At 63.5% G+C, this 24579-nt stretch overlaps 2 protein-coding genes across 2 annotated transcripts in view; both read right to left on the minus strand.

Moving 5' to 3' along the window:
• LOC131095021 (A.superbus venom factor 1-like) overlaps positions 1-9074 on the minus strand; it is a 76998-nt gene extending 67924 nt beyond the window's left edge. The window contains 7 exon segments of the mRNA XM_058042612.1: positions 1650-1740; positions 1833-1915; positions 2009-2103; positions 2205-2275; positions 4026-4185; positions 6534-6726; positions 8921-9074. Coding sequence (XP_057898595.1) covers positions 1650-1740; positions 1833-1915; positions 2009-2103; positions 2205-2275; positions 4026-4185; positions 6534-6726; positions 8921-9045 — 818 coding nt within the window. The 5' untranslated portion in view covers positions 9046-9074.
• A 6099-nt stretch (positions 9075-15173) lies between these two features.
• DNAJB1 (DnaJ heat shock protein family (Hsp40) member B1) lies at positions 15174-24263 on the minus strand. Its single transcript, XM_058042606.1, has 4 exons — positions 24047-24263; positions 21991-22550; positions 15345-15762; positions 15174-15249 (listed from the first exon to the last, which is right to left on the minus strand). Exons 1-3 carry the CDS (start codon positions 24255-24257, stop codon positions 15532-15534), a joined length of 1002 nt encoding a protein of 333 aa, XP_057898589.1. The 5' UTR covers positions 24258-24263; the 3' UTR covers positions 15174-15249; positions 15345-15531.
• Between the last annotated feature and the right edge of the window lie 316 nt (positions 24264-24579).

The following is a 24579-nucleotide window of genomic DNA, read 5'->3' on the forward strand; positions in this document are numbered from 1 at the left end:
GTGTCACCATGTCACCGTGTCACCGTGTCACTGTGTCACCCTGTCACTGTGTCACTGTGTCACCGTGTCACTGTGTCCCCTGCACATCCCGTCCACCTTCCTGCCATACAGGTACCTGGGGACAGCCACCGTGTCACCGTGTCACTGTGTCACTGTGTCACCGTGTCACTGTGTCACCGTGCCACCATGTCACCGTGCCACCCTGTCACTGTGTCACTGTGTCACCGTGTCACTGTGTCCCCTGCACATCCCGTCCACCTTCCTGCCATACAGGTACCTGGGGACAGCCACCGTGTCACCGTGTCACTGTGTCACTGTGTCACCGTGTCACTGTGTCACCGTGCCACCATGTCACCCTGTCACCGTGTCACCCTGTCACTGTGTCACCGTGTCACCCTGTCACCATGTCACCGTGTCACTGTGTCACCATGTCACCCTGTCACCATGTCACCCTGTCACTGTGTCACCCTGTCACTGTGTCACTGTGTCCCCTGCACATCCCGTCCACCTTCCTGCCGTACAGGTACCTGGGGACAGCCACTGTGTCACGCTGTCACTGTGTCACCGTGTCACCATGCCACCATGTCACCATGCCACCGTGTCACCCTGTCTCTGTGTCACCCTGTCACCGTGTCACCGTGTCACCGTGTCACCTGCCACCGTGTCACCCTGTCACCCTGTCACTGTGTCACACTGTCAACTTCTCACCGTGTCACTGTGTCACCGTGTCACCCTGTCACTGTGTCACTCTGTCACTGTGCCAGCCTGTCCCCATGTCCCCATGTCCCCACCCTGTCTCTGCCATCCCATCCCTGCCACCATCAATGTCCCCATTTTCCCCATGTCCCCATCCTGCCACTCCCATCCCTGCCACCACCATTGTCCCCGTGTCCCCATGCTGTCACTCCTCTGCCATCCCATCCCTGCCACCACCAACGTCACCCCAATGTCCCCATGTCCCCATCCTGCCACTCCTGTCCCTGCCACCACCAACGTCCTCGTGTCCCCATGCTGCCACCACCACCATTGTCCGGCATGTCCCCATGCTGTCACCCCTCTGCCATCCCATCCCTGCCACCACCAATGTCACCCCAATGTCCCCATGTCCCCATCCTGCCACTCCCATCCCTGCCACCACCAATGTCCTCATGTCCCCATGCTGCCACCACCACCATTGTCCCCGTGTCCCCATGCTGCCACCCCATGTCCCCATGCTGTCACCCCTCTGTCATCCCATCCCTGCCACCACCACCAATGTCCCCATGCCACCCCATGTCCCCTCCACCCTGTCCCCTGTGCCACCCCCAGTGCCACCACCCCAATGTCCCCATGTCCCCATCCTGCCACTCCCGTCCCTGCCACCACCAATGTCCCCATGTCCCCATGCTGCCACCACCACCATTGTCCCCGTGTCCCCATGCTGCCACCACCACCATTGTCCCTGTGTCCCCATGCTGCCACCCCATGTCCCCATGCTGTCACCCCTCTGTCATCCCATCCCTGCCACCACCAATGTCCCCATGCCACCCCATGTCCCCTGTGCCACCCCCAGTGCCACCACCCCAGCCCACCTGTCCCCCTGTCCCCCCACACATCTGTGACCTCGGAGGGGACGCTTCTGTCCCCAGAAAGGGACATTTTGGTGTCACCTGGCGTGGATGGACACCTTGAAGTCCTCCTGGCTGTCGATGTAGAGGAACTTCTTCTCAGGCACCAGGGACACCTCGAAGCTGGGCAGCACTGCGGGGTGACACCAACGGCGACGTCATCGGTGACGTCATCGGTGACACGGCCACCCCGATGTCCCCAAGGCCACCCCCACTGTCACCCACCGTACTCCTTGACCTCGAATTTGGTGCTGAATTCCTGATCCGGAGAATCCTCGAATTTGGCCAAAATCGTCCACGTGCCCAAGCTGGGGAGGTGACACGGAGGTGACAGGGAGGTGACAGGGAGGTGACAACCCCAGGGGTGTCCCCAGGCCACCACGGGGGACGGCGCCACCCACCTGATGACCTCGGGCAGGTTGTGGGTGAAGGACAGGATCCCGTTCTTGGTGGGAGACGACACCAGGACTTGTTTGATGATGACGTTGTCGGGCGTCTGAGGGGACACGCGGGTGGCACCGTGTCACCTCTGTGTGTCACCTCTGTGTGTCACCTGTGCGTGCCACCCACCCGTGTGTGTCACCCCAGGGCGCTCACCTTGACCTCCACGGTGACCGTCTTGGCCACCGGCTGCATGAGGTGGTTCACGGTGAAGAGGCGGCAGAGCACTGCAGGGGACACGGGGGACAGTGAGGGGACACAGGGGACAAGGTGAGGGGACACTTGGGGACACAGGGGACAACGTGAGGGGACACAGGGGACAAGGTGAGGAGGGACAAGGGACTGAGGGGGGCACAGGGGACAATGTGAGGGGACACTTGGGGACAAGGTGAGGGGACAACGAGAGGGGACACTTGGGGACAAGGTGAGGGGACACAAGGGACAAGGTGAGGAGGGACAAGGGACTGAGGGGGGCACACGGGACAAGGTGAGGGGACACTTGGGGACAAGGTGAGGGGACAATGCGAGGGGACACAGGGGACAATGTGAGGGGACACTTGGGGACAAGGTGAGGGGACAATGCGAGGGGACACAGGGGACAATGTGAGGGGACACTTGGGGACAAGGTGAGGAGGGACAAGGGACTGAGGGGGGCACAGGGGACAATGTGAGGGGACACTTGGGGACAAGGTGAGGGGACAAGGACGGGGTGGGGACACAAGGGACAGGGTGAGAGGACACAGGGGACAAGGTGAGGGGACAAGGTGACAGGACAGTTGGGGACAGGCCAGCACTGGGAGGGGACACACAGGGGACTGAGAGGGGACAAGGTGAGAGGGGACAAGGACAGGGTGGGGACACAGGGGACACAGGGGACAAGGTGAGGGGACACAGGGGACACGTGGGGACAGCCAGCACTGGAGGGGACACAGGGGACAAAGGGGACACAGGGGACACAGGGGACACTTGGGGACATCCAGCACTGGGAGGGGACACAGGGGACAAGGGGGACAAGGTGAGGGGGGACAGGGGACAAGGTGAGGGGACACAAGGGACAGGGTGAGAGGGGACACAGGGGACACAGGGGACAAGGACAGGGTGAGGACACAGGGGACAAGGTGAGGGGACACAGGGGACACTTGGGGACATCCAGCACTGGGACGAGACACAGGGGACATGTGGGGACACAGGGGACAAGGTGAGGGGACAAGGACAGGGTGGGGACGCAGGGGACAAGGTGAGGGAGCAATGTGAGGGGACACAAGGGACAGGGTGAGGGGACACAGGGGACAGCCAGCACTGGGAGGGGACACAGGGAACTGAGAGTGTCCCCAGCTGTCCCCAGGGTGTCCCTGCAGTGTCCCCAGCTGTCCCCAGGGTCACTCACTGTTGCTCCCAGAGGTGTCTCCAAGTCCCCAAGGTGTCCCCATCCCCTCAATGTCCCCACAGTGTCCCCATCCCCTCCAATGTCCCCATCTGTCCCCAGGTGTCCCCAGCTGTCCCTGCAGTGTCCCCAGGTGTCCCCACTCATCCATCAGTGGCCCTGGCAGTGTCCTCAGCCCTCTGAGGTGTCCCCACACCTGTGATGTCCCCACAGTGTCCCCATCCCTTTGCTGTCCCCATCCCCTCCAATGTCCCCAGCTGTCTTTGCAGTGTCCCCAGCTGTCCCTGTGGTGTCCCCAGCTGTCCCTGCAGTGTCCCCAGCTGTCCCTGTATTGTCCCCATCCCCTCCAATGTCCCTGCAGTGTCCCCAGCTGTCCCCAGGGTCACTCACTGTTGCTCCCAGAGGTGTCTCCAAGCCCCCAAGGTGTCCCCATCCCCTCAAAGTCCCCACAGTGTCCCCATGCGCTCGGTGTCCCCATCCCCTCAATGTCCCCACAGTGTCCCCATGCCCTCGGTGTCCCCATCCCCTCCAATGTCCCCAGCTGTCCCCAGCTGTCCCTGCAGTGTCCCCAGGTGTCCCCAGCGTCCCCTCACCGGTGCTGCCCGGCGTGTAGATGGGTTTGTCGGTCTGCACGAAGATGTGGCCGCTCTGCAGGGCCACCAGCAGCACCTTCTCCAGCGTCACCGCGGCCACCCGCGCTGTCACCGCCACAAACTGCTTCCCCGGCGCCTGCGGCAGCGCCTTGGCTGGCACCTGGGGACACGGGGACATCCATGGGGACACTGGGGACGGCGGGGGGATTGGGGACAGTGGGGACATTGGGGACATTGAGGGGATTGGGGACATTGGGGACATTGGGGGGATTGGGGACAGTGGGGACATTGGGGACAGGGGACATCCATGGGGACAGGAGACACTGGGGACATTGGGGACACTGGGGACGTGGGGACAGTGGGGACATTGGGGACAGCGGGGACATCCATGGGGACACTGGGGACAGCGGGGGGATTGGGGACATTGGGGGGATGGAGGGACATTGGGGACATTGGGGGGATTGGGGACATTGGGGACACTGGGGACAAGGGACATCCATGGGGACAGGAGACACTGGGGACATTGGGGACACTGGGGACAGTGGGGACATTGGGGACAGTGGGGACATTGAGGACATTGGGGACATTGGGGACATTGGGGACATTGGGGACATTGGGGCAGGGACATTGGGGACACTGGGGACAGTGGGGACATTGGGAACGTTGGGGACATTGAGGACATCTGTGGGGACACCTGAAGGTGACCATTCCCATGGACACCAGGAATGACCACTGTCCCCAGAGTGACCACTGTCCCCAGAGTGACCACCCCACTGTCCCCAGAGTGACCACTGTCCCCAGCACTGACCACTGTCCCCAGAGTGACCACCCCACTGTCCCCAGAGTGACCACTGTCCCCAGAGTGACCACCCCACTGTCCCCAGAGTGACCACTGTCCCCAGCACTGACCACTGTCCCCAGAGTGACCACCCCACTGTCCCCAGAGTGACCACTGTCCCCAGCACTGACCACTGCCCCCAGAGTGACCACCCCACTGTTCCCAGAGTGACCACTGTCCCCAACAGTGACCACCCCACTGTCCCCAGAGTGACCACCCCACTGTCCCCACAGTGACCGCTGTCCCCACGCCGCTGTCCCCACCCCGCTGTCCCCACCCCACTGTCCCCAGAGTGACCACGCCGCTGTCCCCACCCCGCTGTCCCCCTCCGGCCACTCCCAGCCCCGCTCGGGGTCAGTTCCCGTTTCCCGTCCCGGGCAGTGACCGTGGGGACAGTGACCCGTGATGGTCACCAGGGGGAGGTGACACTGACCAGGGGGAGGTGGCACTGACCAGAAGGGGATGGTGACACTGACCAGAAGGGGGAGGTGACAGTGACCAGGGGGCGGTGACAGTGACCAGAATGGGGAGGTGACACTGACCAGGGGGAGGTGACACTGACCAGGGGGAGGTGGCACTGACCAGAAGGGGATGGTGACACTGACCAGAAGGGGGAGGTGACACTGACCAGGGAGTGGTGACACTGACCAGAATGGGGAGGTGACACTGACAAGAAGGGGGTGGTGAGAGTGACCAGGAGGGGACACTGACCAGAAGGGGGTGGTGACAGTGACCAGGGGGGGGTGACAGTGACCAGAATGGGGAGGTGACACTGACCAGAAGGGGGTGGTGACAGTGACCAGAAGGGGACACTGACCAGAAGGGGGTGGTGACAGTGACCAGGGGGGGGTGACAGTGACCAGAAGGGGGTGGTGACAGTGACCAGAAGGGGACACTGACCAGAAGGGGGTGGTAACAGTGACCGGGGGGGGGGGTGACAGTGACCAGAATGGGGAGGTGACACTGACCAGAAGGGGACAGTGACCAGAATGGGGAGGTGACACCATACTTTGATGGTGACACTGACCAGAAGGAGGAGGTGACAGTGGGCAGGGGGTGGTGGCACTGATTGGATGGGGATGGTGACACTGACCAGAGGGAGGTGACACTGACCAGGATGACAAGGTGACACCATATCTTGATGGTGACCCTGACCAGAAGGGGGAGGTGACAGTGACCAGGGGGAGGTGACACTGACCAGGGGGAGGTGACAGTGACCAGGGGGTGGTGACACTGACCAGAGAGGTGTGGTGGCAGTTACCAGAAGAGGATGGCGACACTGACCAGGGGGGTGGTGACAGTGACCAGGGCGTGGTGACACTGACCAGGGGGGTGGTGGCAGTGACTGGAAGGGGGAGGTGACACCATACCTTGATGGTGTCAGTGACCAGCGGGGGAGGTGACACTGACCAGAAGGAGGAGGTGACAGTGGCCAGGGGGTGGTGGCAGTTACCAGAAGGGGATGGTGACACTGACCAGGGGGAGGTGACACTGACCAGAAGGGGGAGGTGACCCCGTACCTTGATGGTGGCCATGGCCAGGGGGAGGTGACACCACCCAGGGTGACAAGGTGACCCCGTACCTTGATGGTGGCCGTGGCCAGAGGGGGTTGGTGACACTGACCAGGGTGGGGAGGTGACACTGACCAGAAGGGGGAGGTGACCCCGTACCTTGATGGTGGCCGTGGCCATCATGCCCTGCGCGGGGCTCAGCTCCACGTTGGTCCGGAACAGCACCTGGCGCTTCTGGGGGAAGTCGTGCACCAGCAGCAGGGCCTGGGTGGCCGCGCTCAGCCCGGGCGCCTCCAGCAGCACCAGCTCGTCCGTGTCCAGCCGCAGCACGGCCGGGGCCACCATGGTCACCCTGCGGACAGACAGGGGATGGGGACACCATGGTCACCCTGGGGATGGCAATGGTGGGGCCACCATGGTCACCCTGGGGACAGACAGGGGATGGGGTCACCATGGTCACCCTGGGGATGGCAATGGTGGGGCCACCATGGTCACCCTGGGGATGGCAATGGTGGGGCCACCATGGTCACCCTGGGGATGGCAATGGTGGGGCCACCATGGTCACCCTGGGGACACCAATGGTGGGGCCACCATGGTCACTCTGGGGATGGCAATGGTGGGGCCACCATGGTCACCCTGGGGACAGATATGGGGTGGGGTCACCATGGTCACCCTGGGGATGGCAATGGTGGGGCCACCATGGTCACCCTGGGGACAGATATGGGGTGGGGTCACCATGGTCACCCTGGGGACACCAATGGTGGGGCCACCATGGTCACCCTGGGGATGGCAATGGTGGGGCCACCATGGTCACCCTGGGGACAGACACGGGATGGGGCCACCATGGTCACCCTGGGGACAGACAGGGGATGGGGTCACCATGGTAACCCTGGGGACAGACAGGGGATGGGGTCACCATGGTCACCCTGGGGACAGACATGGTGGGGCCACCATGGTCACCCTGGGGACAGATATGGGATGGGGACACCATGGTCACCCTGGGGACAGACACGGTGGGGTCACCATGGTCACCCTGGGGATGGCAATGGTGGGGTCACCATGGTCACCCTGCGGACAGACAGGGGATGGGGCCACCATGGTCACCCTGGGGATGGCAATGGTGGGGCCACCATGGTCACCCTGGGGACAGATACGGGATGGGGCCACCATGGTCACCCTGGGGACAGACATGGTGGGGTCACCATGGTCACCCTGGGGACACCAATGGTGGGGCCACCATGGTCACCCTGGGGATGGCAATGGTGGGGCCACCATGGTCACCCTGGGGACAGACAGGGGATGGGGCCACCATGGTCACCCTGGGGACAGACAGGGGATGGGGCCACCATGGTCACCCTGGGGATGGCAATGGTGGGGTCACCATGGTCACCCTGGGGACAGACAGGGGATGGGGCCACCATGGTCACCCTGGGGACAGACAGGGGATGGGGTCACCATGGTCACCCTGGGGACAGATATGGGATGGGGCCACCATGGTCACCCTGGGGATGGCAATGGTGGGGCCACCATGGTCACCCTGGGGATGGCAATGGTGGGGCCACCATGGTCACCCTGGGGACGGCAATGGTGGGGTCACCATGGTCACCCTGGGGACGGCAATGGTGGGGTCACCATGGTCACCCTGGGGATGGCAATGGTGGGGCCACCATGGTCACCCTGGGGACAGATATGGGATGGGGCCACCATGGTCACCCTGGGGACGGCAATGACCGGGGCCACCATGGTCACCCTGGGGATGGCAATGGTGAGGCCACCATGGTCACCCTGGGGACACCAATGGTGGGGCCACCATGGTCACCCTGGGGACGGCAATGGTGGGGCCACCATGGTCACCCTGGGGACAGACAGGGGATGGGGCCACCATGGTCACCCTGGGGACAGACACGGGATGGGGCCACCATGGTCACCCTGGGGACACCAATGGTGGGGCCACCATGGTCACCCTGGGGACGGCAATGGGATGGCACATGGGGGTCCCATGGGTGGGATGAGTTTGGGGTCCCGTAGTTAGGGGTGGGATTTAGGGTGGGGGTCCCCATGAGTGGGGTTTGGGGGGTCCCATGGGGTGGATTTGGGGCGGGGGTCCCATGGTTGGGTTGGGTGGGGATCCATGGTTGGGTTTTGGTTGCGTTGGGGGTCCCATGGGTGGGTTGGGGGTCCCATTGGGTTGATTTTGGGGCGGGGATCCCATTGGGGTGGATTTGGGGCGGGGGTCCCATTGGGGTGGATTTGGGGCGGGGGTCCCATGGTTGGGTTGGGTGGGGGTCCCATTGGGTTGATTTTGGGGCGGGGGTCCCATTGGGGTGGATTTGGGGCGGGGGTCCCATGGTTGGGTTGGGTGGGGGTCCCATTGGGTTGATTTTGGGGCGGGGGTCCCATTGGGGTGGATTTGGGGCGGGGGTCCCATGGTTGGGTTGGGTGGGGGTCCCATTGGGGTTGATTTTGGGGCGGGGGTCCCATTGGGGTGGATTTGGGGCGGGGGTCCCATTGGGGTGGATTTGGGGCGGGGGTCCCCGGTGTCTCACAGCTGAGCGCGGGCGGGGGTCCCGAGCAGCGCCAGGGATCCGAGCAGGAGCAGGAGGAGCCGACGGTGACGATGAGGAGGAGGAGGATGAAGATGAGGAGGGGGCGGCAGCGCCGGAGCCCCCATGGCCGCGGCGACAGCGGCGACAACAGCGACAACAGCGACAACGATGGTGACAACAGCGGCGACAGCGACAACAGCGACAACGACGGCGACAACAGCGGCGACAACAGCGACAGGGACAGGGACAGGGACAGCGACAGCGACAGGGACAGGGACAGGGACAGGGACAGTGACACGGGGGGGGGGGGATGTCCCCCGTCCCTTTATGGGGGCGGCACCCAGGGGGTTCATGGGTAACCCGAGCCCCGCCCCCACCCGGGGGAGGGGTCAAGGTGGGGGTCAGGGTGGGGGAGGGGCGCTCCGGCCACCTTTGGTCACTTTCGGTCGCTTTGGTCACTTTCGGTCGCTTTTGGTCCCTTTTGGTAACTTTTGGTCGCTTTTGGTCCCTTTTGATCACTTTTGGTCGCTTTTGGTCACTTTTGGTCACTTTCGGTCACTTTGGTCACTTTCGGTCGCTTTTGGTCACTTTTGGTCACCCCCGGCCACCTCCAACCACCTTTGGTCACCTTTGGCCACCTTTGGTCACCTGTGGTCACTCCCGGCCACTTCCTGTCACCCTCGGCCACCTCCGGCCACTTTTGGTCGCTTTTGGCCACCCGTGACCACCTCCGGCCACCTCCGGCCACTGCGGCCACCTTTGGTCACTTTTGGCCACTTTTGGTCACTTTTGGTCACCTTTGGTCACTTTTGGCCGCTTTCTGTCACCTGCGGTCACCTCTGTGGGTCTGGGGGTGGCACCTTGGGGACCCTGGTGACAAAGGGGGGGGGGGTGGGGGTGGTGGCACCGGTCGGGGTGGGGGAGGGGCGGGGCTCGCGCTCCTCATTTCGGGGAAGGAGCGGGCGCGGGGCCAGCGGGGATTGCGACAGCGCGGGGACAAAGAGGGGACAGAGAGGGGACAGAGGGGGACAGCGAGGGGACAAAGGGGACAGAGAGGGACAGAGGGGGACAGAGAGGGGACAGCGAGGGGACAGAGGGGACAGAGGGGACAGAGGGGGACAGAGGGGGACAAAAGGGGACAGAGAGGGGACAGAGGGGGACAGAGAGGGACAGAGGGGACAGAGAGGGGACAGAGGGGGACAGAGGGGACAGAGAGGGGACAGAGGGGACAGAGGGGACAGAGAGGGGACAGAGAGGGACAGAGAGGGGACAGAGGGGGGACAGAGAGGGGACAGAGGGGGGACAGAGAGGGACAGAGGGGGGACAGAGGGGGACAGAGGGGGGACAGAGAGGGACAGAGGGGGGACAGAGAGGGACAGAGGGGGGACAGAGGGGGACAGAGGGGGGACAGAGAGGGACAGAGGGGACAGAGAGGGGACAGAGAGGGACAGAGAGGGGACAGAGGGGGACAGAGAGGGACAGAGAGGGGACAGCAGGGACAGGAGGGGACATTGGGGACATTGGGGGACAACTGGGCAAATTGGGGACACTGGGGGACAATTGGGGACATTGAGGGGACACTGGGATGGCACTGGGGGCATTGGGGGATGCTGAGGGGGACATGGGGACAGCGGGGACATTGGGGGGACATTGGGGACATTGGGGGACACTGGGGACAATTGGGGGACATTGAGGGGACAGCGGGGACAGCAGGGACAGAGGGGACAGTGAGGGACATCAGGGAAGGAGCTGGGTCACGTTCTGGAGCCCTGGTGGGACTTGGACACCTGGGTGACCCCTGGGATGTCCTGGGTCATCTCCTGGACCTTTGGTGGGACCTGGACACCTGGATCTGGGTCCATCCTGAGACCTCTGAAATGTCCAGGTGATCTTCTGGAGCTTTGGTGGGACCTGGACACCTGGGTGACTTCTGAAAGGTCCTGGATCATCTCCTGGACCTTTGGTGGCACCTGGACATTGGGGTCCACCTCGACCCGGGCACCTGGGTCCATGCTGACACCCCTGAAATGTCCAAGTGATGTTCTGGAGCTTTGGTGGGACCTGGACACCTGGAGACACCTGAAAGGACCTGGGTCATCTCCTGGGCCTTTGGTGGGACCTGGACACCTGGATCTGGGTCCATCCTGAGACCCCTGAAAGGTCCTGGGTGACCTCCTGGACCTTTGGTGGGACCTGGACACCTGGGGGACCTCTGAAAGGACCTGGGTGACCTCCTGGACCTTTGGTAGGACCTGGACACCTGGGGGACCTCTGAAAGGACCTGGATCATCTCCTGGACCTTTGGTGGGACCTGGACACCCGGGTGACCTCTGAAAGGACCTGGATCATCTCCTGGACCTTTGGTAGGACCTGGACACCTCAGGCCTGCCTGGACCTGGACACCTGGGTCCATCCTGAGACCCCTGAAAGGTCCTGGGTGACCCCTGGGATGTCCTGGGTCATCTCCTGGACCTTTGGTGGGACCTGGACACCTGGATCTGGGTCCATCCTGGGACCAGCGAAAGGTCCTGGGTGACCTCCTGGACCTTTGGTGGCACCTGGACATTGGGGTCCACCTCGACCCGGGCACCTGGGTCCATGCTGACACCCCTGAAACGTCCAAGTGATGTTCTGGAGCTTTGGTGGGACCTGGACACCTGGAGACACCTGAAAGGACCTGGATCATCTCCTGGACCTTTGGTAGGACCTGGACACCTCAGCCCTGCCTGGACCTGGACACCTGGGTCCATCCTGAGACCCCTGAAAGGTCCTGGGTGACCTCCTGGACCTTTGGTGGGACCTGGACACCTGGGGGACCTCCTGGATCTGGACACCTGGGTGACACCTGGAACGCCCAGGGGATGTTCTGGAGCTTTGGCAGGACCTGGGGGGGGAGTCAGACCCCATTGGGGAGGGGTCCCAGACCCCATTCAGGGTCCCAAACCCCATTTGGGGAGGGGTCTCCATGCCCTCGTTTAGGGTCCCAGACCCAATTTGGGAAGGGGTCCCAAATCCCATTTGGGGAGGGGTCTCAGACTCCATTTAGGGTCCCAAACCCCATTTGGGGAGGGGTCCCAACCCCATTCAGGGTCCAAAACCCCATTTGAGGAGGGGTCTCCATGCCCCCATTTTGGTTCCTAAACCCCATTTGGGGAGGGGTCTCAAACCCCATTTAGGGTCCAAAACCCCATCTGGGGAGGGGTCTCAGACCCCATTTAGGGTCCCAAACCCCATTTAGGGTCCCAAAGCCAATTTGGGGAGGGGTCCCAAACCCCATTTAGGGTTCCAAAGCCGATTTAGGGTCCCAAACCCCACTTGGGGAGGGGTCTCCATGCCCCCATTTAGGGTCCCAAATCCCATTTGGGGAGGGGTCCCACACCCAATTTGGGGAGGGGTCCCAAACTCCATTTAGGGACCCTTAATGAGGTTTGGAACCCAAACCCCATTTGGGGAGGGGTCTCAGACCCCATTTTGGTTCCCAAACCCCATTTGGGGAGGGGTCTCAAACCCCATTTAGGGTCCCAAACCCCATTTGAGGAGGGGTCCCAGACCTGATTTTGGTTCCCAAACCCCATCTGGGGAGGGGTCTCAGACCCCATTTGGGGAGGGGTCTCAGACCCCATTTTGGGTCCCAAACCGCATTTGGGGAGGGGTCTCAGTCCCCATTTGGGGAGGGGTCTCAGACCCCATTTGGGGAGGGGTCTCCATGCCCCCATTTTGGGGGGGGTTATCAGCCCCCATTTGAGGCTTCACAAAAACCGGGGGGGGTCCCTGAGTGATTTTGGGGGGGGGGGGGTCCCAAACCCTCTGTGCCCCTCCCCCACCCCAAAATCCCCCCCCCCCACCCCCCTCCGACGCCCCCTCCCCAAATAAACCACGCCCCCTTTGGCTTTTTTAGGGTTTTTTTAATCTCGGCCCCTTTTCCGGGCGGTTTCACCCCAAAAACCGCGAGGGCCCCTCCCCCACCCCCCCACCCCCCCCCCCGAGCCGCCCGCGGCCCCTCCCCCACCCCCCCCGGGGGTCCCCCCTTGTTTGGGACCCCCCCCAAAATGAAGGGAGCCCAAAAAGGGGGGGAGGGGATGGGGGGACCCCTCCCCTAAATACAGCACTGAGGGGGAGGGGAGGGGCGTGGGGACCCCCCAAATTGGGGGGGGAGGACAAGAACACCTGGGGACCCCCAAAATGGGGGGGGGGAGAAGGACACCTGGGGACCCCCAAATTGGGGAGGGGTCTTCAGATGTTCTTGACCCTCAAAATGGGGGGCACAAGGGCACTGGGGGACCCCCAAAATGGGGGGAGAAGGACACCCGGGGACCCCCAAAATTGGGGAGGGGTCAAGAACACTCGGGGACCCCCAAAATTGGGGGGGGAGAAGGACCTGGGGACCCCCAAAATTGGGGGGAGAAGGACCTGGGGACCCCCAAAATGGAGAGGGGTCTTCAGATGTTCTTGACCCTCAAAATGAGGGGGACAAGGACACCTGGGGACCCCCAAATTGGGGGACAAGAACACCTGGGGACCCCCAAAATTGGGGGGAAAGAGGCACCCGGGGACCCCCAAAATGGGGAGGGGTCTTCAGATGTTCTTGACCCTCAAAATGGGGGGGACAAGGGAACTCGGGGACCCCCAAAATTGGGGGGCAGAAGGACACCTGGGGACCCCCAAAATGGGGGGAGAAAAACACCCGGGGACCCCCAAAATGGGGAGGGGTCTTCAGATGTTCTTGACCTTCAAAATGGGGGGGACAAGGGCACTGGGGGACCCCCAAAATGGGGGGAGAAGGACACCTGGGGACCCCCAAAATTGGGGGGAAAGAGGCACCCGGGGACCCCCAAAATTGGGGGGAGAAGGACACCTGGGGACCCCAAAATGGGGAGGGGTCTTCAGAGGTTCCTGACCCTCAAAATGGGGGGGACAAGGGCACTGGGGGACCCCCAAAATGGCGGGAGAAAGACACCTGGGGACCCCCAAAATTGGGGGACAAGGACACCCGGGGACCCCCAAAATTGGGGGGAGAAGGACCTGGGGACCCCCAAATTGGGGGACAAGGACACCCGGGGACGCCAAGAGCAGAGGTGGGGGGACAGGGACACCCCAAAACCCCCCTGAGACAGCGGGGTGACCCCAAAACCCCCCTGAGATCAAGGACAGGGGACAAGGACACCCCAAAACCCCCCAGGACATTGAGGTGACCCCAAAACCCCTCAGAGCTTCAAGACTGGGGACAAGGACACCCCAAAACCCCCTGAGACCTTGTCCCTGGTGACCCCAAACCAGGTGACCCCAAAACCCCCCCTGGGACAGCGGGGTGACCCCAAAACCCCTCTGAGCTCAGGGACTGGAGACAAGAGCACCCCAAAACCCCACTGAGATCGGGCACAGGGACACCCCAAAACCCCCTGAGACAGCGGGGTGACCCCAAAACCCCCCGGGACTGCAGGGTGACCCCAAAACCCTTCTGAGACGTCCCTGGTGACCCCAAACCAGGTGACCCCAAAACCTCCCAGGACAGTGGGGTGACCCCAAAACCCCTCTGAGATCAGGGACAGGGACACCCCAAAACCCCTGAGACAGTGGGGTGACCCCAAAACCCCCCGGGACTGCAGGGTGACCCCAAAATCCCCCTGAGATCAGGGACAGGGACACCCCAAAACCCACCGAGACATTGAGGTGACCCCAATAAATCTCAGAACTCTGAGACTGGGGACAGGGACACCCCAAAACCCCCTGGAGAGTGGGGTGACCCCAAAACTCCTCTGAGATGTCCCTGGTGACCCCAAACCAGGTGACCCCAAAATCCCCCTGAGCTCAGGGACAGGGACACCCCAAAACCCCTCTGAGATATGGGGTGTCCCCAAAACCCCTCAGAGCTCTGAGATCGGGGACAAGGACACCCCAAAATCCCCTGAGACAGTGGGGTGACCCCAAAACCCCTCTGAGATTGGGGACAGGGACACCCCAAAACCTCCCAGGACAGTGGGGTGACCCCAAAACCCCTTTAGAGCTCTGAGACTGGGGACAGGGACACCCCAAAACCCCTCTGAGACAGTGAGGTGACCCCAAAACCCCTCTGAGCTCTGAGACTGGGGACAGGGACACCCCAAAACCTCCCAGGACAGTGGGGTGACCCCAAAACCCTTTTAGAGCTCTGAGACTGGGGACAAGGACACCCCAAAACCCCCTGAGATTGGGGATAGGGCCACCCCAAAACCCCCAGGACAGTGGGGTGACCCCAAAAGTCCTGGGACAGCGGGGTGACCCGAAAACCCCCCTGAGATCAGGGACAGGGACACCCCAAAACCCCCCAAGACAGTGGGGTGACCCCAAAACTCCCTGAGATCAGGGACAAGGACACCCCAAAACCCCCCAAGACAGTGGGGTGACCCCAAAACCCCCTGAGATCAGGGACAGGGACACCCCAAACCCCCCAGGACAGTGGGGTGACCCCAAAACCCCTCTGAGATCAGGGACAGGGACACCCCAAACCCCCCGAGGATGAGGATGAGAATGAGGAGGAGGATGAGGATGAGCCCAGCGAGCCCCCCCAGCTCCGGGGCTGTTTTGGGGGGTCCCCCCGAGTCCGCACCCCCCGGGGGTGTTTTGGGGGTCCCCTATGGGGGCAGGATCTGCTCCAGGAGGGGTTTGTGGGCGGGCGGGATCCGCTCGGGGAACTTGACCTCGAACTCGATGACGAGGTCCCCGCGCAGCTCTGGCGAGCGCGGCAGCGGCAGCCCCTCGCCCGGGACGCGGCGCCGGACGCCCGGCCTGAGCACGTCCTGGAACACCATGGGCATGGAGCGGCCGTCCAGCGTGGGGACGGTCACCGTGCAGCCACACAGAGCCTGGGGACACATTGGGGACACGGAGGGGACACGTTAGGGACACGTCAGGGATGTGGGGACATGGGGGTGTTTCATGTCCTGGAACACCATGGGCAAGGAGTGGCCGTCGAGGGTGGGGACGGCCACCGTGCAGCCACACAGAGCCTGGGGACACATTGGGGACATGGGGACACGTTAGGGACACGTCAGGGATGTGGGGACATCAGGGCAGCTGAGGAACATGTGAACATTCCACGTCCTGGAACACCATGGGCATGGAGCGGCCATTGAGGGTGGGGACGGTCACCGTGCAGCCACACAGAGCCTGGGGACACATTGGGGACATGGGGACAGGTGAGGGACAGAGGGACAGGTCAGTGACACAGTGACATGGGGGTGTTTCATGTCCTGGAACACCATGGGCATGGAGCGGCCATTGAGGGCGGGGACGGTCACCGTGCAGCCACACAGAGCCTGGGGACACATTGGGGACACGTTAGGGACACGTTAGGGACACGTCAGGGACGTGGGGACATCAGGGCAGGTGAGGAACATGGGGACATTCCACATCCTGGAACACCATGGGCATGGAGCGGCCGTCCAGCGTGGGGACGGTCACCGTGCAGCCACACAGAGCCTGGGGACATGGGGACACGGAGGGGACACGTTAGGGACACGTCAGGGACATGGGGGACACAGGGGACCCCCGGCCTGAGCACGTCCTGGAACACCATGGGCATGGAGCGGCCATCGAGGGTGGGGACGGTCACTGTGCAGCCACACAGAGCCTGGGGACACATTGGGGACATTGGGGACACGTCAGTGACACATTCAGGGACAGAGGGACATGGGGGACATGGGGACATTCCACGTCCTGGAACACCATGGGCATGGAGCGGCCATTGAGGGTGGGGACGGTCACTGTGCAGCCACACAGAGCCTGGGGACACATTGGGGACAGGTCAGTGACACGGCAGGGATGTGGGGACATGGGGACACGTCAGTGACATGGGGACATCAGGGCAGGTGAGGAACATGGGGACATTCCACGTCCTGGAACACCATGGGCATGGAGCGGCCGTCCAGCGTGGGGACGGTCACCGTGCAGCCACACAGAGCCTGGGGACATGGGGACACGGAGGGGACACGTTAGGGACACGTCAGGGACAGAGGGACATCAGGGCAGGTGAGGAACATGTGAACATTCCACGTCCTGGAACACCATGGGCATGGAGCGGCCGTCCAGCGTGGGGACGGTCACTGTGCAGCCACACAGAGCCTGGGGACACATTGGGGACATGGGGACACGTTAGGGACATGGGGGACATTCCACGTCCTGGAACACCATGGGCATGGAGCAGCCATGGAGGGTGGGGACGGTCACCGTGCAGCCACACAAAGCCTGGGGACACGGGGACATGGGGACATGTCAGTGACATGGGGACATCAGGGCAGGTGAGGAACATGGGGACATTCCACGTCCTGGAACACCATGGGCATGGAGAGGCCGTCGAGCGTGGGGACGGTCACCGTGCAGCCACACAGAGCCTGGGGACACATTGGGGACATTGGGGACACGTCAGTGACACGTCAGGGACAGAGGGACATGGGGGACATGGGGACATTCCACATCCTGGAACACCATGGGCATGGAGCGGCCATTGAGGGTGGGGACGGTCACTGTGCAGCCACACAGAGCCTGGGGACATGGGGACACGTCAGGGACACGTCAGGGACAGAGGGACATGGGGGACATGGGGACATTCCACATCCTGGAACACCGTGGGCATGGAGCGGCCATTGAGGGTGGGGACGGTCACTGTGCAGCCACACAGAGCCTGGGGACATGGGGACATGGGGACACGTTAGGGACACGTCAGGGACATGGGGGACACAGGGGACCCCCGGCCTGAGCATGTCCTGGAACACCATGGGCATGGAGCGGCCATTGAGGGCGGGGACGGTCACCGTGCAGCCACACAGAGCCTGGGGACACATTGGGGACACGGAGGGGACACGTTAGGGACACGTCAGGGACAGAGGGACATGGGGGACACAAGGGACCCCCCGCTTGAGCATGTCCTGGAACACCATGGGCATGGAGCGGCCATCGAGGGTGGGGACGGTCACCGTGCAGCCACACAGAGCCTGGGGACATGGGGACATGGAGGGGACACGTCAGGGACACGTCAGGGACATCAGGGCAGGTGAGGAACATGGGGACATTCCACATCCTGGAACACCATGGGCATGGAGCGGCCATGGAGGGTGGGGACGGTCACTGTGCAGCCACACAGAGCCTAGGGGGACACTGGAGACACATCAGGGACACGGGGACAGCTTGGGGACACAGGGACATGAGGACAAGGGACACGATGGACAGGTCAAGGAGAGGTCAGCGTTAGGGGACACAGAGACAGGTCAGGGACAGGGGACACGGGGACAGGTCAGGGACAGGGGACACGGGGACACAGGACACGGGGACATGTCAGGGACAGGGGACATGGGGGACACAGGGACAGGTCAGGGACAGCGGACACGGGGACAGGTCACTGACAGGGGACACGGGGACACAGGGGACAGGTCACCGACAGGGGACAGGGTGGACCTGTCAGTGCTGGGCCAAGGGACACCCCCAGCATGGCCCCAGACTGACCCCCAGAGTGACCCAAAGTGACCCAAAGTGACTCCAGAGTGACCCAAAGTGACCCAAAGTGACCCCAAAGTGACCCAGAGTGACCCAAAGTGACCCAGAGTGACCTCCTAGCATGTCCTGCCACTACTCAGAGTGACCTCTGGAGTGACCTCCCCCAGAGTGACCCCAGAGTGACCCCCTGGCCGTCCATCATGTCCTGCCACCGCCCCGAGTGACCGCCCATCGTGCCCCCCCACCCAAGGTGACCCACCTGCGATGTCCCCACCTGGTGTCCCCAGCAAGACCAGCCCACCCCAGTGTCCCCAGGGCCACCATCCGAACCCCGATGTCCCCATGGCCACCAACACAACCCTGACGTCCCCACTGCCACCCAGAGCTGCCCTGATGTCCCCACCAGCACCAAGACAACCCCCCAGTGTTCCCACTGTCACCAAGCCAACCCCAATGTCCCCACTGAGACCACCCCAGCCCCAAGGTCTCCACCACCACCAAGACCAACCAACCTCCAACATCTCCACCACCAGCCCAACCCCAATGTCCCCAACACCACCCAGACCAGCCCTGATGTCCCCACGGTCACCAACCCAACCCCAATGTCCCCACCTGACATCCCCACCACCGCCCCATGTTCCCACTGCCATCTACCCCCTGATGTCCCCGCTGTCACCCATACCAACGTCCCCACCAAGACCAACCCACCCTCAGTGTCCCCACCACCACCACCCGCCCCTGGTGTCCCCAAGCCCACCCCACCTCCAACATCCTCACCAAGACCAACCCATCTCCAACGTTCCCACCGACACCAACACCTTGATGTCCCCAAGCCCACCCCACCTCCAATGTCCCCCCCAAGATCAACCCATCTCCAACGTCCCCACCACAGCCAACCTCTCATGTCCCCACCAAGACCAACCCCTGATGTCCTAAACAAGACCAAGCCGTCCTCAATGTACCCACTGCCACCCATCTCCAACATCCCCACCAAGCCCAGCCACCAAGCCCTGATGTCCCCACCAAGACCAACCCATCTCCAATGTCCTCACCACCACCCACTCCTTGATGTCTCCAGGCCCACCCACCCCTTAACATCCCCACCAAGCCCAACCACCAAGCCCTGATGTCCCCACCAAGCCCACCTCATCTCCAACATTCCCATCAACACCAACCCCTGATGTTCCCACCAAGCCCACCTACCCTTGATGTCCCCAAGCCCACCCACCCCTTGACATCCCCACCAAGCCCACCCCATCTCCAATGTCCCCACCAATCCCACCCACCCACCTCCTGATGTCCCCCACCAAGCCCACTCACCCTCATGTCCTCACCAAGACCAACACATCCTCAATCACCCCAGCGCCACCAACCACCCCATGTCCTCACCACCACCCATCCCTTGATGTTCCCACCAAGCCCACCCATCCCTTGATGTCCCCAAGCCCACCCCATCTCCAACATCCCCACCAAGCCCACCAACCCCTTGACATTCCCCCCAAGCCCACCCAGCCCTGATGTCCCCACCAAGCCCACCTCATCTCCAACATTCCCATCAACACCAGCCCCTGGTGTTCCCACCAAGCCCACCCACTCTTGATGTCCCCAAGCCCACCCACCCCTGAGTCTCCCCAAGCTCTGACATCTCTACCAAGCCCACCTACCCCCTGATGTCCCCACCAAGACCAAATCATCTCCAATGTCCCCACCAAGACCAACCACCCCATGTCTCCACCGTCACCCACCCCTTGACGTCCCCAAGCCCACCCCATCTCCAACATCCTCACCAAGCCCACCCCATCTCCAAGGTCCCCCCAAGACCAACCCACCCCTATTGTCCCCACAAAGACCAACCCCTGATGTCCCCACCAAGACCAACCCATCCTCAATGTTCCCATCAAGACCAACCCCTGATGTCCCCACCAAGACCAACCCATCCTCAATGTTCCCATCAAGACCAACCCCTGATGTCCCCACCAAGGCCATCCACCTCTTGACGTCCCCATCAAGCCCACCCTCAATGTCGCCACTGTCACCCCCCTGATGTCCTCACCAAGCCCACCCAGCCTTAATGTCCCCGCCAAGACCAACCCATGCCACCCTGTCCCCACTGCCACCCATCTCCAACGTCTCCAGCAAGCCTACCCAGCCTGAGGTCCCCACCAAGACCACCCCATCTCCAATGTCCCCACTGCAACCCACCCTCAATGTCCCCACCAAGACCACCCCATCTCCAGTGTCCCACCAAGCCCACCCTCAATGTCCCCACCAAGGCCACCCCATCTCCAATGTCCCCACTGCAACCACCCTCAATGTCCCCCCTGATGTCCTCACCAAGCCCACCCAGCCTTAATGTCCCCACCAAGATCAACCCATCTCCAACATTCCCATCAACACCAACCTCTTGATGTCCTCACCAAGCCCACCCACCCTTGATGTCCCCACCAAGCCCACCCCATCTCCAACGTCCCCACCAAGACCACTCCATCTCCAACGTTCCCACCAAGACCACCCCATCTCCAACATCCACACCAAGACCACTCCATCTCCAACGTCCCCACCAAGACCACCCCATCTCCAACGTCCCCACCAAGACCAACCCCTGACATCCCCACCAAGACCACCCCATCTCCAACGTCCCCACCAAGACCAACCCGACATCCCCACCAAGACCACCCCATCTCCAACGTCCCCACCAAGACCAACCCCTGACATCCCCACCAAGACCACCCCATCTCCAACGTCCCCACCAAGCCCACCCCATCTCCAACATCCCCACCAAGACCAACCCCTGACGTCCCCACCAAGACCAACCCGACATCCCCACAAAGACCACCCCATCTCCAACATCCCCACCAAGACCACCGCATCTCCAACATCCCCACCAAGACCACCCCATCTCCAACATCCCCACCAGGACCACCCCATCTCCAACATCCCCACCAAGACCACTCCATCTCCAACATCCCCACCAAGACCACCCCTGACATTCCCACAAAGACCACCCCATCTCCAACGTCCCCACCAAGACCAACCCCTGACATCCCCACCAAGACCACCCCATCTCCAACGTCCCCACCAAGACCAACCCCCGACATCCCCACCAAGACCACCCCATCTCCAACATCCCCACCAGGACCACCCCATCTCCAACATCCCTACCAAGACCACCCCATCTCCAATGTCCCCACCAAGACCACCCAGCCCTGACGTCCCCACTGCCACCCCATCTCCAACATCCCCGCCAGGACCACCCCATCTCCAACGTTCCCACCAAGACCACCCAGCACCCAGCCCTGATGTCCCCACCAAGACCACCCCATCTCCAACATCCCCACCAAGACCACCCCATCTCCAATGTCCCCACCAAGACCACCCAGCCCTGACGTCCCCACTGCCACCCCATCTCCAACGTCCACACCAAGACCACCCCATCTCCAACGTTCCCACCAAGACCAACCCCTGACGTCCCCACAAAGACCACCCCATCTCCAACGTCCACACCAAGCCTATCTAGCCTTGATGTCCCCGAGCCCACCCACCCCCTGACGTCCCCAGCGCCACCCCGATGTCCCCAAGGCCACCGGGCCGTCCCCGCTGACCTCGCGCAGGCTGATCCTGGCCGGGTAGACGATGTCGGAGCCGTCGCGCCAGAACACGTCGTGCGGCTTGTCCTTGAGCACGAACACCACGTCGGCCGGGATGTTGTTGGGCGTCTGGTCGCCCTCCTTGGGGAAGGTGATCTTGGTGCCCTCCTTCCACCCTTTCTTCACCTCGATGGTCAGGATCTTGTCCTCGTTCCTCACCGTCTTCCCGTCGGGGCCCAGCCGCTTGTGGGAGATCTTCATCTTCTTGGTGCAGCCGCTGTAGATCTCCTCCAGCGACACGCGCAGCTCGTGCAGCACGGGCGGGTCCTGCTTGCGGCCCTCGCCCGCCCGGCCCCGCGGGAAGCTGACGCTGCCGAAGCCCCCCACGTGGAAGGTGTTGAAGCCTTCGTCGCCGTCCTCATCGTCGCCGTTGCGCTGCACGAAGAAGGTGTCGAAGGGGTTGCGCCCGTCGAAGAACTCGGCGAACATGGCGTGCGGGTCGCCGCGGAACGTGTAGGTGAAGGTGGGCCCGTTGGAGCCCCCCGGCCCGGGCGCGGGGGCTCCCCCTTTCAGCCCTGGCGGATTTTTGGGGGTTGGGGGGTTTGTGGGAGGAAGGCGCCCGTCGGCCCCTCCCCGGCCGTGGGGAGAGCCGCGGGCAGGGCAGGGCGTGGGGCGCGGGGAACCGCGGCGGAACCGGTTCTGCCCGTGGCGCCGACGCCGCCGCTGACGGTCCCGGACGGGCCCCAACAGGCCCAGCCGGCTCCAGCGGGCACCCCCGGCACCGCCCCGGCGCCCTCGCGGCCTCCCCCGGGCGCTGCCGGACGCGCGGGGTGCCCGGCGTGGAGCCCCCCACCCGTGGGTGCCCCTCCGGTGCCACCGGAGCCCTGAGCCCGCCCTGCTGCGCCCACCTCAACCCCCAACCCTGGCACTGGCACCTGGCCCTGGCACCCGGCCCTGGCACATGTCCTCGCTCCCTGTCCCCTCATCCGTCCTCACCTCCCTGTGCCCCTCATCTGGCCCTGTCACCCTGTCACCCTGTCACTGTCACCTGGCCCTGTCACCTGGCCCTGTCACCTGCCCTCCTCACCTGTCCTCATCCCCCTCATCTGTCCCTGTCACCTGGCCCTGGCCCTCTCACCTGTCCTCACCCCCTGGCCTCCTCACCTGTCCCTGTCCCTGTTCCCCTCACCTGTCCCCTCACCTGTCCTCACCCCCTGTCCCTGTCCCCCTCACCTGTCCCTGTCCCCACCCCCTCACCTGTCCCTGTCCCTGTCCCTGTCCCTGTCCCCCTCACCTGTCCCTGTCCCTGTCCCCACCCCCTCACCCCCTCACCCCCTCACCTGCCTGGCTGTCACCCCCAAGCCCCCCACCCCTCACTCTCATCCCCAATGTCCCCCCCACCCTCACCCCATCATTGCCCCTCCTGTGCCCCCCCAGACCCCCTCCCCACCTAACCCTGGACCCCCTGACCCCCTCATTGCCCCTCCTGTGCCCCCCCAGACCCCCTCCCCACCTACCCCTCACCCCTTCCTTGCCCCCCAAACCCCCTCCTCACCTACCCCCAGACCCTCTGACCTCCTCATTCCCCCTCCAGTGCCCCCCAGACCCCCTCGCCACCTGCCCCTGACCCCTTCCCCACCTAACCCTGGACCCCCTGACCCCCTCACTGCCCCTCTTGTACCTCCCAGACCCCCTCCCCACCTACCCCGACCCCTTTCCGTGCCCCCCAGACCCCCTCCCCACCTACCCCCGACCCCTCCTGTGCCCCCCAGACCCCCTCCCCACCTACCCCTGACCCCTTTCTGTGCCCCCCAGACCCCCTCCCCACCTACCCCGACCCCTCCTGTGCCCCCCAGACCCCCTCCCCACCTACCCCCGACCCTCTGACCCTCTCACTTCCCCTCCTGTGCCCCCCAGACCCCCTCCCCACCTACCCCCGACCCCTCCTGTGCCCCCCAGACCCCCTCCCCACCTACCCCTGGACCCCCAACCCCTGTCCCCACCCACCCCCTCACCCTCCCGCGCCCCCCAACCCCCCGCCCCTGCCCGTGCCCCCGGTGCCGCCGCTCACCCTCCTCCCCGTACTTGTCGAAGATCTCCCGTTTTTTGGGGTCGCTGAGCACGTCGTAGGCCTCGGCCACCTCCTTGAAGCGCTGCTCGGCGCCCGGTGAGCGGTCCTTGTCCGGGTGGCAGCGCAGCGCCTGGCGCCGGTACGCGCGGCGGATGTCGGCGGCCGAGGCGCCCCGCGACAGCCCCAGCGTGCGGTAATAGTCCTTGCCCATGGCCGCCCCCGCTGCTCTGGCACCGGGCACCGGCGGCGATCCGCGGGACGGGCACGGGGAGGGAGCCCCGAGGGGCGGGGAGGGGGGACGGGAATGGGGAGGGACCGGGAGGGATGGGGAGGGACCGGGAGAGACCGGGATGGGGAGGGAGGGACCGGGGATGGATGGGGATGGAGCGGGGAGGGACCGGGAGGGATGGGGAGGGACCGGAGAGGGACCGGGATGGGGAGGGAAGGACCGGGAGGGATGGGGATGGACCGGGAATGGATGGGGAAGAATGGGGAGGGAGGGACCGGGAGGGATGGGGAGGGATCGGGAATGG

This window comes from Melospiza georgiana, chromosome 32 (genome assembly GCF_028018845.1).
Source record: "Melospiza georgiana isolate bMelGeo1 chromosome 32, bMelGeo1.pri, whole genome shotgun sequence".
NCBI classification, from domain to species: Eukaryota; Metazoa; Chordata; class Aves; order Passeriformes; family Passerellidae; genus Melospiza; species Melospiza georgiana.

What these genes read in the sequence shown, in the direction of transcription:
- DNAJB1 (XM_058042606.1), bottom strand. Translation starts at nt 24,257, where the DNA reads ATGGGCAAGGACTATTACCGCACGCTGGGGCTGTCGCGGGGCGCCTCG. An exon ending in CGACAAGTACGGGGAGGAGG is followed by an intron (nt 22,551 to 24,046) that starts GTGAGCGGCGGC and finishes AAAATCCGCCAG; the next exon opens with GGCTGAAAGGGGGAGCCCCC. An exon ending in CCAGGATCAGCCTGCGCGAG is followed by an intron (nt 15,763 to 21,990) that starts GTCAGCGGGGAC and finishes ATGTGTCCCCAG; the next exon opens with GCTCTGTGTGGCTGCACGGT.